The following is a 20,059-nucleotide window of genomic DNA, read 5'->3' as shown; positions in this document are numbered from 1 at the left end:
CACCTTGACCTGCCATTTGCTGACTCTGAAAAACTGCTGATATTTTGTTTTTAATTTCAGTGATAACTTGTTTCATTTGAGATAGTGATTATATGCAGTTCCTCCCCAATCTTTACTTCCCTAAAGATGGAAGAAAAAAAACAAACAAACAAGTGAAACTTCACTATTCTAGACATCACATTCTTACAGAAAGCACAGAATTGCTGCTTTACTGTATATCAGTCTTTCATTCCTGCAGCCTTCCAATATCTTCCTCAACTTTGCTGATCTTTTCTTATCATAGTGATTAAAAAGCAATCCTTTCCACTGTGTGCTTTGCATGCCTGAACTGCTCTCTTACATTATATCTCTAGTTACAGGAATGTTATCAGGGTGCTCTGACGCTTTGTCTCTGTGCTGTTTATTCCTTCAAGTAGTTGAAACATATTCTTAGGTGTAATGACTGGTTTGGATTTTGCAGCGAGGACAGGAACTAATTCACTCAAGACTGTGACTTGAGATGCTCTTCATGTGACTGCACCTAGCCTTGTTTGGGGTCGGACTCATCCACTGCATGGGCGACAGTCCTGGATGGTTCCCTTGGAAAAGCTTAGGGAGGTGGCTGCGTGCTGCTCTTCATGGGAGGTGGGGCAGTTATCCAGTAATCCAGCCCATTGTGGTAAACCCATATGGAAACCATACTGGAACCCATACTGGAAACCATACCATATGTAAACGGACTGTCCCAAAAGGCTGGTTTAATTCCTTATCTTTACTTTTGAAGGAACTTCCTACCTTTTCCTTAAAGCTGCATAAATTGATTTTTTTTTTGCCACTTGGGGTCAGTGCAACAAGTTGTATACACCGACACATGATCATCTTATAAAGCTGATATGGCTAACATGTTACCAAACAATGGAGGTTAAGTAGACACCAAGCAGACACAGAGCATCATTTATATTAATTTGAGTCCACCTGATAAATGTAAGTCCAACATTCACCCTCCATTTACCTCTGTTTTGGTCTCCACCAACTCCTGAAATAACACAACCTATCAAGATATTGACTATAGCAGCTTTATAGCAGCCCTTTAATAGTAGTTTCCAAGGAAGTGGAAATAGGATTTTGCTTAAGGTTGGTTGTCAAACAGGCAACAGGATCAGAATGAGTATGTTTTGTGTCCGCTGAATAACCACTAAGGTGCTTTTAGACAAAAAAATAAATAAATAAATGAATTAAAAATTTTTTTTTAAAAGCGATAAGCTTCAGATATGATTCTAATCACCCTCTACCTTCTCTACATTTACTGTAAGAATGCGTTTAAATATAACTTGAGTGGTTTATCGGTGGTCATTGTTACAGGGAGAAGACAATATTCTACAATATAAAGATTGGCTAATTCAAACTGGGCAAAATATAGAGACTTGTGCCCCAACTAAGTGCTAACTAAGAGTATTGTGTTGCAATCCAAGCGCAGAAGCATGAAAAACACTTATACTCGGTTGTGAAGAGTCTGTTTCATGTGGTGTCTCCACACTGTCCTAGCTTAAGGTTGTGGAAATACAACATCCAAATGCCAAATAGCTTACAAAATCTCATCTTGATTTAATCTCTTATCCGTCTTCATTGAGACTCTTGACTCACTGCTTACACATTGGATACAATTTTCGTAGATGCTGCTGTACTACATTTATGCTTTCATGACTGTGATTGATGGCATGGAATCTCTGAGTGCAAGCTCTGTGATTTATGAAGATCAGGTCTTCCACATACTCAACTCGGGGAAACTTACTCCCAGCAACCAAATTCGATTCCTCGACTCTACAATACGATTTTTTTCTTAAGCAACAAACTTGGTGAATTGTCAGAATGCCATTGCATTTTTTTGGAAGGTGAAAGTTGTTGCAAGAACGGGTCCGTGGACAGCAGATTGGCATGGGTTTAAAAGTGTTACAAACTAAAATGGACTAAGTGAACTAAGGATACACAATGTTCTAAATGTTCTAAATTTTATTAACATAAAATTTAAAAAAGTATATTAGTTTTCTGATAGACCTTTTTTCAAAAACACTTAAATCCTCTCGGAGAACATCAGGGCTTTGTGATAGGATAGATATTAAAGTTATACTTGTTAATAATAGGTTACGGCCATTTAAATTTAGCATGTTGCTGTAGGGCCACCTGTAGGTAACGTCTTAAAATACAAGGCATTGATGTTTATTCTATGTCAGTTTATAAACCACTTGTAGCAAAATAGTGTGGCATATTTAAAAAAAGAAAAGTTATGTATTATATTTGGTGATGATGGAGTGACATGCTAACCATGGAATGCTACTAAAGCTCATCGTTCAGGAGTAAAGTGCGTTATAAATGGCTATAAGGTGCCCCGAATGTAATCAGTTCTTTGGCTCAGGGTCCAGCTTTCAAGGTTTTCCTGAAATGTGTCACTAACGGACAAAAAGATAAATGGAACTCAAAATCAGCAAATGTTACTGTTGCTGGCACTGGGTGAATCCTGCCAAATCGGGATGATAGACTCGCACCGACTCCAATACAATCAACGTCGAGGAGGATACATGGAAAGCAGAGGATGCTGCTCTTGTCTGTCATCCACGCCTGTCAGTGCTCTGCTCCATATAAGCATCATCCAGCTCCCTCAGGAGTAGCAGAAACATCCGTCTTAATTTGGTGATGGGGAGGTTAACCTCAAGAAAATCAACACTTTAGCCTTGCTCCCAGCTCCTTAGCAATGGAGCTGGGAGCAAAACAAGTTCCACTTACTGAAGGGGGGAAAAAAAAAAAAGACTGGGGAGGTGGTTTATGTGATGGAGTCGAGGCGGGATTCCATTAAACTTTTAACATGATGCAATTTCCAGAGAGAAATGAATTACAATGCAAATTCCTGTGTTACACCGCAGCACAATGTGAATTCAAGTGTGAAACAAATCACATGCAAAATCCAAAAGGCTCAAAATATTACAGGAAGAAAACCCCATCCCTCTCTGCACTGCTTTCAGTGTACTGAACTCCTTTCCTAGGTAGGACGACAGGGGAACACTTGCATATATAGCTTTAATTTCTGGATCAACGCAGCAAGTCTGAAGCCAAAAATGCCCTGAATCCCGTGACAGAAGAACGGGAAAAGCAAGGAATTTCCGAAAGGACAAAATAAGAGAGAGGATACAGGAGGATGTTGGACAGGGGTGACATCTGGGTGATCCTGGAGCTGGCCAGGCAATTCGGTCACTTCAGGCCTGGTAGAGTTGTAGTTGAAAGAGGGGAAATAGCAGTGTAGCTTTGGGCCGACTGCCATTTAAGACAATGGGTCTCTTCAGAGATGGAGCTTCCTTGAATTGTGCAGTTTCCACTTAGTGAATGAAAACACGAGCCCCGCAGAGGTGGTTTTTCCACCGTGGCCAGCCTGCTAGAGTTCCCATCAGCGTGTAAAAACTGATACGTCAGAGCACGGGTCACATTGGTCATCATGGGTCATGGGGGAGTCAAAGGGAGTTTTACTGATAATTAAAGGGGCAATACGTATTAAAATTAACTAAGCTTATCAACCGAATGTGAGCAAATAACGGTTTTGACGTTATGTCAAAGACGCCTACGAATCGTGTTGAGGAGATATCTACCGCAGCTGGCATGCTAACCAACTAGCCCCGGCCTGTCCCATCTCGTAATACCACTTTGTACCTCAAGAGGCGATAGTGAGTCGCTGTAGCTTCCAGTCTGCCCGCAGTCCAACATGAGAGGATGAAGTAGTAGTAAGTAGTGCGTAGGCCATAAAACTGTGTTGCATCCTCTCTGCAACGTTCCTCCACCCTTTCCTCAAGTTCAGCTACTGATGCCGCGGCTCTAGCCGCTCTCCCTCTCGTGGCTCTTCCTCCAGTCCTGCCTCCACTGCATCCTTCCTGTCTCTCTGACTGGGCAGACTGGGTCTGAAGTCGTCGTCGTCAGCCTACCGGTCACATCATCAGATTGCAAGGTAAACCCGTGCGGAAAACGTTATTCCCCAATCCAAGCAGGTTACTAACCGCAAAGCAGTCACCTCCCTGCATTTTGTGTTCTCTAGGTGAAGCACTTTACCTTTAGAGGGGCAATGTGTAAGAACTGGCCAACTGTTGAATTCACACTCCAAACAAGCCATCAGCAATATCGAAGGCCCTGCACGTCCACACAGGTGTTTCCAGTTATACTGATTACACCTCTGCTCAGGTTGAAGCCATGGTGGGAAGTACACGAGGTCACCACACCAAGTGCACCAAGAAACCTTTTTCATGGAAGACACATCACAGCATAAGTATAATTAATAACATCAACCACTGCTGCATTCCAGTTCAGTGAGCCAGTTCTGGTGTCCTGGTGTGTTGCATACTGGCTCAGTGGGCTGGTTCACTGGGACATTTTAAGGAACATAGGTTATCATTAATGTTATTAGTTATACCTGAGGTGTTCCTGTTCTGAGCAAGTCAAAATGTCTGTTCTAGAAAAAATGTCTTTATCTGCCACGATTTGTTGCATGAAGGGTTGTTGTGGAGCAGGCGATCAGCCGTGCTGCCACGTCACTTTAGCGGCGAACAACACCTTTCCTTGGCTACATCAAGCCTGAGGGCCCTGGTGGTGCCCACAAGACCGCTAAGTAGGTTCTGCTGCTGTAACAGGTGCAGCGAAATATAACGGGAGAGAGGAGGGGTGTGTCAGTCAAGCTGTCTGAGCGCGACAAGAGGTCCAATCGAGCGTAATCGAAAACAGCTTGTGCGGGTGGACGGCGGCTGTGAGGGGTTTAATTAGCTTCCAAGTGACAAACTGCACCGTATTTCAGGGATTTATCTATCGCCCAAATAATTGAGAGAAAAGCAGTTTAAAGTGCAGTTTATTGCATGAAAAGGAAAGTACATGGCACAAAAATAACAAAAGTGACAAGGAAGTTTTATGTGTCAAAATTTACAGTGTCTTTTCTCAATTCATCAAGCCTTTGGGTGCCATGGCAAACCCGCCATTCCTCCTATATGACAACTTTACAGTGTTTGTATCTATCATGGGGCCAGTGGGTGACACAAGTAGACTTGGATAAAAACCTAACTGCTCTGGCAAATCCTAAGTAACTGCAGAGGGAGATTACGAATTCTCGGCAGTCCACGACCGGTTTGTCCACCTTTTTTCCTTTGATTTATACTTGATATATATATATTGTCTATTTTTCGTGTGATTTTTATTCAGTTATTTAATAAATGTGGATCCAAGACTAGAGACCACTGTGTGGAATAAATAACGAAAGAAACACCTGTACAATTAAGTGCAAGAGCACACAGTAACTGAATAGTTGTGAAGACTGCACCAGGTCGGTGTTAAACCTATCACACCTATAGAATCTGCTGAAGATACAGTTTGTGGTGTTGCTGTTGTGCATTGAACTTCATGACACGGTGTTACCAGTTAAATTAGATAAAAGCTAATGCAGTCTGACAATGTTGCAATAATCCAAATCTCTGTGCACTTTGTTTACCCACGTTAACATACACAAAGGGATCGATATTAGAAACACCTGTCACACGCCTGTCTATAGACCACCGCGTAATTGCAGTGCTGTTGTTTCTGTTGCAATGGTTTGCACATGCGTACCTCAAAAAAAACTTGTAATTGGTGATGTATACTGGAAGGTTTTCACATTGGTTTGTTCCCTTAAGACAAAATGAAGATACTACTGTACCCGACAGGACAAAGCTACGGCAACAACTACGGCGGGCGGCTGCTGCTTTGAGCCGGATATACTGCTGTCAGAGTTGGGGCTGTTCACTTCCAGTTCTTTCACTTAAATTCAGGAATTGAATTTCTTCAGTCAAAACCCTTGAAATACGCTGCATGACGACCGGATTGAGAATTTAAGGTTTTGAGATTATTATTATTGTTGTTTGATTTCACTCTGATCCGGAATACAGTGCACTGGAAGCAAACCAACCCCAAACCTGGCTAATAGTGCTCATCACACTGCTGCATAGAGGAGAGTGAGTATCAGTAGTTTGTTGAACAGGTGGCACATTAAATCGACAACAGGTTGTTTAGGAGTAGAACAGCGCTAGTTCCATTAAACAGACACAGGTTTAACATTTAAAATAAAAAAAAATAATAACAAAAAAACCTGGGTTGCCACCTCTGACCAATACAAAATGAATCTCATCAGTATGAAAATATAGTGCAAGAAAAGCAGCAAGGACAGAGACAGAGGACAAACTGGACAGAAGAAGTTTAGGTGTCATCCTAGTTGAGACAGATTTGTCAATACTGTGTTTTTTCATGGACAAAGAGGAAAGAGCACCTAAATGCAAATGGAATCCTTATTATTGTACATGTCTAGATTAGAGGTATCAGGCACTCTACTTGATGTTAACGCAACCACAATCCATCTCTGAACTTGCGCAGCTGCACCAGTGTTTGTTTTTCCTGGTCTGGTTCTAGTTTCAGCTGAACCTGACCTGGTTTCACAAGTGGTTGTGGAGAAGATGGAGAGCTGCCGTTCTGGCCCCCTAAGCCATGGTTTTCTTCTTGCAATCCATGGAGCAGAAGAGGAAGCCCTGCGCCACCATGAAGCGCTGGCCGATCAGGCACTTGGAACAGCCGGAGCACTTGAAGCACTGTGGCTCAGCGTGCCAGTGGTGCTCACCGTAGGAAACCCTCTGGGCCTCGGGCTCCACCGCATTCTGGCAGGCTGAGCATTTCTGGGATGGAGGAGGTTATAAATTATGTCAAGTCACGGAGTCGTCTTTTGTACGTGGAGATTTGGCATGTTTCACCCATCTTTTTCATATTGTTACTTAAAAACTTTCCATTTGGGTTTTAGTCATTTTGCCTTTTCTCAGTACATTACTGCAACAGGTTTTAATCAAACTGTAGCCAAACCGAGTGTGGACAGGCATGCACAGATAACAAGAAAGAACAGTAAAACACTGTCGTGTGCTCTGAAGTGTAACAAATATCTGTCACGACTGTTCACAGAGAAGTGTTTTGAGTGCAATTGTACCGTAAAGCAAACGATGTTGCATTTTTGGCCCTTTTTAAAAGAAAAGCTGAGCTAGTTTCCCAGTTTTGACGTCCAACAAACACTTCGAAAATAATATTCAATGTTAAATGCTAAGTATTTCTTAGCTAGAAATGACACGGCATAACAGTGGAATCCTAGTTCTTAACGTTTACAATGATACAGTCAGAAATGAAGGCAAGTATGATGTTACATAAAAACAGTGGCTTTGCAGGGGGATTATGTTGGCTAAATCATGTAAACACATGCCGAGTGCTTCACATTCCTGGATTTTGGGTGGCCAGCGTTGATTTACAATCATTCTTCTAGAACAGTGTGACACGGAGGTCTGTTGTTTAACCTGCATGAGAAAATTCTACCATAAACTGAGGACCTGCGTCATCCCGCGTCAAACTATTTAAACGCAACGCGGGCACGAGGAGGAGGATAAGGCACAGTTGCTGTCAACATTACAGTCAAACGTCCAGTGTAAGTTTGCCACCTACATTATTATTACGTTTTTCCCAACCTTACTTTGAATGTTATCATTTATAAAGTAATGACTGAAATATCAACCTTAGTTATTATACTGTCCACAAAGTGAAAGAGTAATCTTTATTCTGTTTTTACAGAAAATATTTTATGCACTGCATTGTTTGAAATAATGACTGTGAGTAATGTGAGTGATGTACCGTATTTCCGGCAGGCCCACTTTATTCTGGCGCAGCCTTCGCTGGACAGCGATATAATAATCCGCTTTGCTTTAGCCTGAGATTCTTTTTTAATATATTACCACTAGGACCCTACAGTGACTAGGAAACTTTGCAAAAGTCATTTTCAGATTCCAGACATGACAACAGCATTTTTATGGTCAGAACAGGACTCGCAATTCTAGGGTTCGGGTTTTTGACCCTCATTAGCGCCACCGAAGCCAAGAATGTATGCAGCCAGGGATCTTAACCGTGCTTTGGAGAGCAGCTTCCAACAAACAAATAAAACAGATTCAACCGTTTAAGCAAACGGAGAGAAAGAGTCTGTGTCTCACCACAGCGTAGGTCTTCATGTAGCAGGGCTTGCAGACAGGTTTTTCATTCTCCATGACATACGTCTCTCCGGCAAGTATGCAGTCACAGTCGAAACAGCAGAAGTGCTTCAGATGCCAGTTCTGGCCCTCAGCCAGAGTGTACTCGTTACTGAAGATCAGCTGAGGACAGACACGCATCAAAATCGTAGATTAAACAGTGCCACCAACTTCAAAACTGCAGAGAAAGTGATGCACGCACAATTCAAATCTCGCTTGCAAACCAAACAATAATAGCGTTGCAAAGAAAACTGAACAAACCGACCGACAACTTCCAGAATAGATTTCAAATGATTTAAACAATCCCCCTCTCACCTCATCACATCCTCCACAGCGTGGCTTCTCACTGTCTCCGTAGTGGCGTCCGCAGTACAGCTTGCCCTTCTTCCAGAAGTAGATCATGTCCACTAGCAGTTCCTCGCAGGTACAACACACAAAGCATGCTGGGTGCCACAGCTTATCGTAGCCGGCCCGCTCAGCATAGACGGCTGGCTCGCCCAGACGCATGGGCTGCTGGCACTGATGACACGACTTGGAAAAAGAAAATAAAAGAAGAGGTGGTTGGTATGGCGCTGGATTTTCACTAACATTAAAAGCTGATACAAAAATTCTATAATTTTCAGGTTCAGTTTTGTTCCTAGTTGGTTTATAATTTCCTTGTCTAATAATCTAAGGATTTTTCAATGGACCATTTAGAATATAAAATGTCAAATTGTGCCCATTGTAAGTTTTCAGAGCCCGAGGCGATGATGTGTATGGGTAAAGCAGTTTCAGTCTCAGCTCAATTGACTTGTGTTAGAAAAGTCAGCTGCATCCTGCCCCAGAAAGAGTTCTTTCATCCCCTCCAGTAATAACAAAGAATTATTACGCACTTCCAAAACTTTTCATTCGGTTTACACAAAGGGCAATATCCCTCTCTTTGAGTCCACTTCAAAGTTAAGCGGGGCCTATTTCGATCTGAAAAAGGCCATTTTTTAAAGGGAACATTTGAACTGTTTTCCTCAGATCTCAACACTCCCTGAATGGTAGAGAATGGCACCTTCTAGTGCCGAAAATGGATGGAATTCCCCTTTATAACACAGATGGCATAGCCACTGTAACCTGTCCCTGGTGTTTTTAATTGTGTTGAGATGACTGCTGGTGCAGTTGTGTGTGCGAAGGCAGAGATAAGTCAATACGAGGTTGTTCAGTCACTCCAGCCAGGAGAGAAGTGTGTGTGTGTTCTCGGCATTTTGAAACCGCGTATACTGGGAGAAATTAAGAGGGAGGATAAAGCTAAGAGAGAGAGAGAAAGAATATAAGAACAATATAGGAACATGAAAAAGACAAGGAGTTTGCAACAGAGGAGAAAGAAGACGGCAACATGGAGAAAAGTACAGGAAAAAAAAAAAGTAAAAAAAAAAAGTTGTTGATGCCGACTTGTGATCTCATTTCAACAGGGCTGCTCCTGCATAAACACTGTTTCTTCTTGTTTCAGTGTCAAACCCCCACTTTACATATGAGTCATGGTAGAACTATAGCAGGAATTAAAGAAAAAAAAATCCTAAGAGTCTAGGCTGCAAGAATTAAATAACTGCACATGGTGGTGATAAGATATTCAAAAAATAAAATAAAAACTCCAGTTGTGACTCATAACTGTATCACCATCCATCATCCTGAATGAGGAAGGTTGAGTCAGACTTGGTCTTGTGGCTCCATCTAGTGTCCTGTCTAGCAATGACAGGTTTTTCTAATTAATACAATTATCAATTTACAGTGGATTTAAACTGAGATAATATAATCGTGCAATTGTATCGTTTAACAAATTCATGTTGCCCCAATTGATTATTCTGAGAAAAGCAGTATTTAAAATGATCAAAATTAAATGTTGAAATTTTTGCTTTATACATTAAAAAACACAGATTTGAAGACTTTTTTCTAATATAATTCAAAACACTTAATTACTTTTAAATTCTTTTTTTTGCATATATTTGCCATATTGTGACATATCAGCATCAGAAAATCTCAATTTTAATCCTGAGATGATAATTTTATCAGTTTACTCTGGCCTGGTATGGATGTTCAGGAAAGTGACAGGGGCCGACGGGAAGACAGACTGATAAACAGACAACAGATAAACGTAAACATCTTACAAAGTTCTGCTGTGGTAGTCCAGCTTGCTGAGCTCCAGGGATGCCCATGGCTCCAGCAGTGGCAGCAGTGCCCATGGCTCCTCCGGGTGGCCCAAAGCCAGCTGATGCTCCAGTCCCAGGCCCTGAAAGTGGTCCAGCACCTCCAGCTCCAGCTCCAGCTCCAGCTCCAGCTCCAGCTCCAGCTCCAGCTCCAGCTCCAGCTCCAGCCCAACCCGCGGGCCCAACGCCAAGGCCTGCAGCTCCTGGCCCAGAGCCAGCTCCAGCTGCAGCACCAGCAACACCAACTCCAGCTCCAGCTCCAGCTCAGCTCAGCTCAGCTCAGCTCCAGCTCCAGCTCAGCTCAGCTCAGCTCAGCTCAGCTCAGCTCAGCTCCAGCTCCAGCTCAGCCTCAGCCCACCCATGCTGGCTCAATTGCCAAGGCTCAGCCTGGCCCAGAGCCAGCCCAGCTGCAGCACCAGCTCAGCTCAGCTCAGCTCAGCTCAGCTCAGCTCAGCTCAGCTCAGCTCAGCTCAGCTCAGCTCAGCTCAGCTCAGCTCCAGCTCCAGCCCAGCTCCAGCTCCAGCTCCAGCCCAGCTCCAGCTCCAGCTCAGCTCCAGCTCCAGCTCAGCTCAGCTCAGCTCAGCTCAGCTCAGCTCCAGCTCCAGCTCAGCTCAGCTCAGCTCAGCTCAGCTCAGCTCAGCTCAGCTCAGCTCAGCTCCAGCTCCAGCTCCAGCCCAGCTCCAGCTCCAGCCCAGCTCCAGCTCCAGCTCAGCTCAGCTCAGCTCAGCTCAGCTCAGCTCAGCTCAGCTCCAGCTCCAGCTCAGCTCAGCTCAGCTCAGCTCAGCTCAGCTCAGCTCAGCTCAGCTCAGCTCAGCTCAGCTCAGCTCCAGCTCCAGCCCAGCTCCAGCTCCAGCTCAGCTCCAGCTCCAGCCCAGCTCCAGCTCCAGCTCAGCTCAGCTCAGCTCAGCTCAGCTCCAGCTCCAGCTCAGCTCCAGCTCCAGCCCAGCTCCAGCTCCAGCCCAGCTCCAGCTCCAGCTCCAGCTCAGCTCAGCTCCAGCTCCAGCTCCAGCTCAGCTCAGCTCAGCTCCAGCTCCAGCCCAGCTCCAGCTCCAGCTCAGCTCCAGCTCCAGCTCCAGCTCAGCTCAGCTCAGCTCAGCTCAGCTCAGCTCAGCTCAGCTCAGCTCAGCTCAGCTCAGCTCAGCTCAGCTCAGCTCAGCTCAGCTCAGCTCAGCTCAGCTCCAGCTCCAGCTCAGCTCAGCTCAGCTCAGCTCAGCTCCAGCTCCAGCTCCAGCTCAGCTCAGCTCAGCTCCAGCTCCAGCTCAGCTCAGCTCCAGCTCCAGCTCAGCTCCAGCTCCAGCTCCAGCTCAGCTCAGCTCAGCTCAGCTCAGCTCAGCTCAGCTCCAGCTCCAGCTCAGCTCAGCTCAGCTCAGCTCCAGCTCCAGCTCAGCTCAGCTCAGCTCAGCTCAGCTCAGCTCAGCTCAGCTCAGCTCAGCTCCAGCTGCAGGTAATGATGATTTTTACTATCCATTAAATCGGTCAATTATTTTTTTGTTTGATTTGACCAGCAGGCCAAGACTCATAATCAATTTACAATAATATAGGAAATTAAAAAGCAGTAAATTGCCACATTGTCTGTTTTCCTTTTATGCTTTATAAATGACTTAAATGATTCGATTGTCAAAAATCAGTGATGAATGTAACAGTTGGTTACAAACATATTAGCACTATTTTTTAAAATTTATTATCATTATTATTTTTTAAAAACACCTACCAGATACTTATTGGCCACTGGCGGTGCCCACTCATAGGTGACAGACTTCATCGGCACATCTTGGGGAACCGGCATCACACTGGCCGGCGTGGCGCTGACGGCGACTGGTGGGACACTCGCTGGTGCGGGCTGAGACTGGGCCCGGGCCTGAGCACTGCTGGCTGCTGCAGAGGCCCCGGCAGGCTGTACAGAACCGGCTGCGGCAGAGGGGGGCACGATTGTGGAAGAGGCACTTGGTGGTAAAATGTAAGCGGTGGCAGGCGTGGGCAGAGTGATGGTCATCATGTTGCCCTGGTAGCTGGGGAGGCCGTCGGTCTTCAGCTTGGCGATGAGGCCGGTGTATTTGGTGTCCTCCAACAACTTGCCTACCTTCTTGTTCTCCTCCGAGTTCATAGACACATCGTGCTCCGTGAGGCCACATTTGCAGTTTCGGCAGATTTTTCTGCAGAGGAGAGGGACATGAAAATATTTGGGTGGCTTGGATTTTTCTCATATCAACTTTGGTGTGAGACAGTGAAAGACGGTTCTGCTCTGATTGAACATGTGTGTTGTCCAAAGTCCTGTGCTTTAATGTTTGAATTCTTAAAAAGAAATTTATATAATTTCTTAATGCTTGATTCAGTGTGGAACAATGTCTGTATTTTTCTTAAATCTCATGTACTCCTCATGCTTCATACACATTTACTATGTTGCTTTGGAAATGTCTTGAATTAATCTCTATTCCCTTCTCCTCTTAAGTGCATTGTATTTCATTTTTAAACTGACATGCTTTTGTATTGGGATTTGTTTCTTGTTACAACAATTACAAACTGCTACAGCTCCGCTACAATAGTTTATCAACACAACAAGCTCAGTGTTAAATCCAAAAAATCTGCTCTTTTCACATGCCTCAACACAACTTGCTTCATATTTGCAGAGCAACTGCTCGGCGTGCTTCAGCATGAGCAGGCCCGCAGATTTCAAACAAGATGGGGAAATCGTACTCTCAGCTGTGTCTAGTTATGTAAACCCTGTTAAATTAGTGAGAAGAACAGCAACACTGACAGCATTCATGTTCCAGAAAGGTCTTGTAAACTGTAAAATCACTTTGAAATGGTGCATGACTTTCTCGTCTGTAGAAGCTGAGGAAAAAACAGCTACCTATTACCTATGAACGGATAAAGACTAATTCTGACATTAAAATCCTTCCCTTTCATTCTGGTGATATTAATGGTAACAAGAGATATTTAAATTATGAATTAACAGCACGATTTTCTAAGTTTTGGAGTTAAGGAACGCCTTAAACCCTTAAGCCTGTACAGCATGCAAATGAGGCCCATATGTATGTTCTGTGTAAAGTCAAATAATGTAGATCCCTAAAGATCCAACATGGCACAGTAAGTAAGGGCACTGTCCGTTTGCAACAATACAACACCGCTGGACATTTGAAAACTCCGCCTGCCCCCACAGACCCGTGGTGGGCCTCTGTGCTGGTGCAGTGGTGGGCATCGGGGTACCCGGAGCTGTCTGCAGGAAAACTAGCGCGGAGTGCGGATAATCGTCCAGACGGAACAGTGTTTCACGAGTCACCGGACCAAATAAAATGCGCATGTTGTGAAAGACAAGGCACCCTGGGAAGTCAGGACTGAATGTACACTGTACACAAAAAACCAGTGTTTACGCTGGCATCTGTGAAGGGGCACGGATTGAACGGTCGTCCTCAGCCTCCAATTATAGTTATTTTGGTGAATTAGGACCAGAGGCCCCCCTGAAGGCTCTAGCCCCAGCTCTCAGCACTATTCAGACCAAAAGTCATCTTCTACGGTCTCACACTGTTCTCATATTTCCACCATTGCCATCAGGTTTGTTAATAAGCCAATGGGACGTGGAACTCTGCTCAAACTCGAACATGAAGCGCAGCTGCACTCAGGAACAGCATGTTCCCTATTAGGCTGATGACTCCTGCTGCCATCAGAGTATTTTCAGTTAAGCAAAGAGGAAAGCAATGTTATTGACCAGTCTGGGCCAATGAATGGAAGTTTTTTTTTGTTCTACCTTGATTCTTCCAGGCACCATGTGGTGAATAAGCATGTCTTTTTTTCCGTGACCTTCCTGGTTCATAGTCCTTCACTAAAATACCTGGCAAGTGCCAAGTGCTTTTGCTGCTTTCCACCAAGCATCTTCACTTGCGGTTCGGTGCTTTGCTCAGTTGCTGCTGATTTAATCTTAAATTACCCCTTTGTCCCTGGGCCACACACAGGAATTCAAGGGCTTGAAAGTGGATATCCCCTGTCGAATGTATTTCTGTGATGTTGCCGTGCTGTGGAGAGAAACCGTACAAACCTCCAGAAATGCAGCTCAAAGCCTTCGCACTTGTCCTTGCATTTCAAACAGGCTGCTCCGGCGCCAAACTCGTGGCCCAGGGTCATCTGGAAACAGAGGGCATGATTACAAGGGATATCACACTTTTGTTTTGACTTGCTTAACCACAGAGAGGAAATGCCGAGCTTCTTTAGGGCAAGACGTACCACGTAACCGGGGGGGAAAAAAAATTTAAGTTTCTATCACGATGCTGGATACCGCAAAATAAATCCAGAATTCCAAGAGTTAGTTGCTCTTGGAGGAATTCTGCAGGACTCAACTTACCTACCCAGACTCTTCGATCAGAGCGATGCTCAATGTGAGAAATGATCACTCTCAGTAACTCTGGGGTGAAACTGGTATAGAAGTAAAAGTGATGACAGGTGGAAGCGTCTAGACTGGCAGCAACAAAAGTCAGAGGACCGAGGCAGCAAGGAAAATAATTAACGGAAGACTCTTTTATTTCCGTTACCCTCTTCTGTGCAGGGCTAACAGTTAAAAAATAAAATAAAATAAATAAACTTCAAGATGAAGAAATTCTAGCTATTACATTTTCTCTTAGATTTTTTTTTTTTTTTTTTTTACAATATTCAGAATAAATAAATGAACTGACTATGATTGTTGACACTAAGCTGCAGCCCTAGTTTGGGAGAAAACTGTATCTAAAGTCAAAACGAGCCTTCTTGTTTGAGTTCAAATGATTTGTGATCCACTCAGGGTCGGTTTCTTCTTGCCTTTGGAATCATCATCGGCAACACCTCTCTTCCACAGACAATTTCTGGCTGCCTCACTTACATGCCGTAAATAAATTTCAGCCTGTCCCCAGCCCTTTTTGCCGGGGTCTCTGTTGCTCCTACTTGCACCCTTCTCCCCGTCTTCAGTGTCAAAACAATGCTCATGTGCACCGCAAGCCGTTACCACTCTTTATGACCATATATGGTCAAATATTCAATGATGCCGAAGGGCTCGTGGGGTCCCGCAGCCACCACTGTTGTCAGAGAGATTTGTTTCTGACCCAGAAGAAACTCGCCACTGAGGAATGCAGACGGTGACCCCAGTTTTTAAATGGTTGAACCCTGATGCCAATGTTTTACCCTTTCATCCAAACTTGCAGAGTGGTGCGAGACTCTCCTCCCCTGAGGAGTCGCTGAGGAGCACAAGAGCGAAGTCTAACAACATGATTTGCGGTGATACTCGGTGAATCTCAGCCAGGAAGCACATGCACTCTGCCGCCTTCACTTAAATAGAGTAGAATAGATATGGAATAAATAGAATTGTAGGAATAGATGCTCATCTCAGTTTATTTTACTTCTACAGTGAAACTGGTCTGGAAAAGAAAAATCAGACTACAAATGGTGTTTTTTTTCCAAATGGTAAATTCCTGATAAATCTAAGTTAACATTTTTATGTGCTTCCCTGACTTTGAACCTTATGTAACCATCATTCTGCTCCTTGCACTTGGGTCATGAACTGACTATTTATTATTTTAGTTTTTTTCTTTTAACTAAAAAGGTAAGTTTTTATCCCTTAAATTTATGTGTTATAGCAGTAGCTTATTTAATGCTTTAACGCATTACGTGAAGCACGTGTAGGTGTACTGTACAAATAAACATTCCTTGCCTTACCGTAAGTTACTGAAAGCAGAAGCACAGTGAAAGCTGTTCAATAGCTACCGTCTTTAATTTATTTTGTGTTTCTAAAAGAAACGGAACCGTTGAAATGTAAAAAGTTATTAAGTCCAGACCATTTTTTTCTTGCTTCTCTTCTGTTTCTGCTGGCAAGTCACGATTTCTTTCGCTATTATCTGAAGTAGGCCTGGGTATGAGTAGAAGCCAACACAGTACCCAGGTCTCAGTACCGATACCAAAACAATGCTTAACTGTAACAAAGGGAGCCAAACTTAACATGTTAAACGTTGTCTAAAGGAACACTTTGCCTACGTGAAGTACAGTCTTAAATTGGCAGAATTTGGATTTAAACCAGGAACTCTTTCAGTTCAGTCTACGATACCCTCTGCTATGGACACGTTTCCACTGGTACCAGAAAAAGGTTCAATTCGCACCCACAATTCTACGGACACAAACATTTTGTTGCATCTGTTTTCAGGCTGTTGTGAAGATAAGTTCGAGCTTGAGGTCTGAGAATTTCAAAGTATTTACTGTATTCGTGTTAAGGCACTCTGGATGTGAGCAATGCCAAAGTAACTGTTGGGATTTAAGGCGAACCCAACCTGTGGAAGTCTAAATTTGTATCTCGGGCATAGTGAGGATGACTGGCCATTTTCGGCCGAGGTCACTCAGTGTGTATGTGTCTCGCAGTTACACCATCCGCATTTCGCAGTTGATGTTGATCAGTGATTTTATGATGCGACCAAGCCTGCGGGGTAATTACTTCTGGTGACAACACTCTGCAAAGGAGCTGTGCAGACACAGAGTAAACAGTTCGGGTCAGATGAGTCGTACTCATGAGTCATTGTGCTGCAGCGGGGCTGAGCCGCCGGCCAGTGGCAGACGTAAGGGAAGGAGTCACTGGCTATGCAGCCATTTTGATTTCAACTGGCCACCTGCTCTCAGACCCCGCCATCTTGTTTCTGCAACATCAACTAGAAGCGGATTTGAAACTTTTAAAAATAAACATAATTGCTGTTTGAGTTATCTTACATCTACATTTTGTCGACTGTATTTTGTTTCTAATGTGGTATCTCATGTAAGGAAACAGCACACACCCATCTTACCAAAACTTCCTTCTTTTGAGGAGCCTGAAGGCTGAAGATGCAACAACATTAAAACCAGTTACCGGGTTTACTGTTGTGGCTGATCTGTGTATTTATCCATATAATATCATCAAAAACATCATTTTAGTTCAGTCCCACCGCTGCTGTTTTGGGGATAGTTTGGTATTTTGATAATCTGATCTGTCTAATGTGTCACTAGCTTGACTGTTTTCTGGTCTGCTGGACGGAAATCTCAAATGTATTTGAGCAGAGTGGTGTTGGGCAGAGTAGGTCATGCATTTTTGTTGCAATCCCCCCCACAAAATCTTGCGTATGGCACGTTCAACAACCACTTAGGTGTTTAGAGATGAAAATGACTGCCAGCGGGGTCAGAGCCTCGGAGAAAGACCAGCAGAAACAACTTAAATCTAACAGAATGGCAGGCACGATCATTCCCCATCCTGTACACCCCATGCTCATAGTCACAACTTATTACCTCCTACGTCTTTCTGGATGATCGAATGGGCCTAATTGAGCGTAATATTACCTAAACACATAGGTTGTCCGTCATGAAAAGGGCAAGTTGCACTTTGACACCAATTACAGAAGCCTGTCGCTGGGCTGAGGCGCTCTCGGCGACCTGCAGCCTCCAGCAGCCAGACTTATCTCCTCTGGAAGGGGGGGGGGGGGCTGTCTGGGTCACCCAGCTGCTCAGACCCACTTTCCAGCAGCAGCTTACTGCACTGTCTACATAAATCAGTTTCCCTTGTTTTTAATGGAGCTGATCTTGGTTATCTCACCGACGACTAGCAAACTGGACCTGCTAACAGGAACATGGCACCAGGCACATGATAAACTTTGGCTCTGTTACAGGCTGCTAAATTCCTTCACTCTGGCAGACAACAAGTCATCTGTTGGAGGTCCCGCTCGGTTCAAAAGAGTCTAACTGCCAAAAAAAGAACCAAGTGAGACTTTTTAAAATAAGCAATGGCTGGTGAATCCTGGAATAATCACGGGTTGTGGTTGTAGCAAACTGCACATTAGCTTCGTGCCATGCACGCATGCTTCTCCTAATTGTAACCGACAGTTTGTCCCTGTATGTGAAGCAAGAATCCAAGTTGTGCTGGAAACATGCTGACGTTGGGTGCACGCGGACTGCCAACCTAGCCAAAGCTGCATTTTAAACTGGTACGGTTGACTGAAACCAAAGCGATGACAAATTAAAGCTGCAGCTTGCTGAGTGATTGACGCTGCAGCTTCACCGCTACACGCGTCACGTCTCACCAACCACTTTTTTTTACCCCTGCGTCAATCTGTACTGACCTTCCGCCGCTGCCAGCTATCTGCGGGTCTATGCAAGAATCCCGTGGCCCAGGCAAACTGAGACGATATGGATGAGGCGTGTTAAAGGCGTGGATTTCCGACACCACCTGTAGGGAATAATCACTGGACCAGCAAAAGAAATGTGTTGAACGTCTTAAAAACGCTAATTTGAAGTTTCACTCCAGGGTACGTGCATTTCGGCCACTGAAGTCCTGGACTGAGCTGTGCGTTACTAAAGATTGAAGTGTATATGAAACAGTTCCACCACTTATTTCCTAAAAACTCCACGGGTTAGGTTGCTGGTATGCCTAGCAGGCAGACGCAAAATGTACACGGTGACCCGTGATACTGTTTTCAGTAAGAAAAAAAAAAAAAAAAAAAAACCTTTACGGAGAGAATTTTAAAATAAATTTCCAGACAGATTTAGTTATACTGCGACTATCCATGGGTCATAAGAAGACTAAGCAGAAGGAATCCAATGAATGCAACACGTGTCATGCAAAGATCTAAAATCTACAAGTAACTCTATGGTCTGAAATGAATGAACACCCACTGGACAATTCCTGTGTTGCGAATGTGATCCCTGTTTGTGGAAGTAAAAATCCAACATTTTAAGTCAGATACTAGACTAGATAACTTTGCTTCTTCCCTTTTATGGCCAAATTCCATTAATAACTCCCTTAATTTTGTATATTCTTGCTTAAAGGCTGAAGTACGTTAGTAATATATGATTCAATATCCAAAAAGTACAAGTGGGAGAAGCTTTACAATTCGGCAGCTGTCTAATTCAAAGAGAAACATTTACTCCTGGGTTCAATAACTTTTAAAGCTGGTTTTCATTTTACTGTTGCGACGATTTTCGCCCTCAATAATAGTTATCGGTATAGAGCAGCTCGCAGTGACACTAAAACATCAATATTGTAAAAACTAGAGCTGTTTCGTGCACAATATCTATGCCGAATTTTGCAAAGACTTGTATTGTTTTACAGAATAATCGCTGATTTATTTATAGAACTTGAGGGTTTTGTTGATAACCAGGGAGACGCTATATTGTCGAAATTTCAAACGCAGTTTGGCGTCGAGTTCTCTCAGAGGGGAACACGCATGGATTCTCAAAGGGAAGTCACCTTGATAGGAAAAGGATGTCGACGGTTAGTTTAGTAAACCAATCAAAAGAAAAAAACCCGTTGTAATTATCTATCCACTAGGAAATTGCTGCTAAGTTAGCCACCGTTGTTTGTGTCTGTAAATTCTCGTTTTTTTTAATCAAAGAAAAACGCAAAGCACGACTCTGAAACACTTTCGAAACGAGAGCCGAGCGGCGACCGAGAAAGTCTGTCCGCGAAACCGTAACTTTCCTCGCCACCTGCCCGGCGCTCGGCACACCTTTTCAGGGCGTTCCCCGGTCAGCCGGGGAACGCCGACGGAGAACACTGGGAGCCAAAGCTTACCTTCTTCACTTCCTTCTCTATCTCCATTTCTTTTTTTTTTTTTAATGTCTCTCAGCGCAAAGTTATATCGCTCTACACGAAGCGAGCGGCAGAGTTTCTCCTGAAACAACTGCCCCCCGCCTCCTCAAAAAAAAAATATAAAAATGGTACAGAAAACGGATCAGGGAAATAACAGGGCGACCAAGCCTCACTCTCCGCTTTCTCTCCGGAGGTCCTGCTCCGCACATGCGTCAAGTTCGGCAGAGTCAGCGAAATGGCTTCCGGTCAGCGCT

General features: G+C 44.0%; 1 protein-coding gene across 1 annotated transcript; it reads right to left on the bottom strand.

Moving 5' to 3' along the window:
- Positions 1–4,839: 4,839 nt before the first annotated feature.
- tes (testis derived transcript (3 LIM domains)) lies at positions 4,840–20,022 on the bottom strand. Its single transcript, XM_040132309.1, has 7 exons — positions 19,788–20,022; positions 14,283–14,368; positions 11,957–12,402; positions 10,211–10,500; positions 8,394–8,609; positions 8,043–8,201; positions 4,840–6,698 (listed from the first exon to the last, which is right to left on the bottom strand). Exons 1-7 carry the CDS (start codon positions 19,812–19,814, stop codon positions 6,507–6,509), a joined length of 1,416 nt encoding a protein of 471 aa, XP_039988243.1. The 5' UTR covers positions 19,815–20,022; the 3' UTR covers positions 4,840–6,506.
- Between the last annotated feature and the right edge of the window lie 37 nt (positions 20,023–20,059).

This window comes from Xiphias gladius, chromosome 8 (genome assembly GCF_016859285.1).
Source record: "Xiphias gladius isolate SHS-SW01 ecotype Sanya breed wild chromosome 8, ASM1685928v1, whole genome shotgun sequence".
NCBI classification, from domain to species: domain Eukaryota; kingdom Metazoa; phylum Chordata; class Actinopteri; order Istiophoriformes; family Xiphiidae; genus Xiphias; species Xiphias gladius.
Note: the sequence above shows the minus strand (reverse complement) of the source record. Positions and strands in the feature narration are given on the sequence as shown.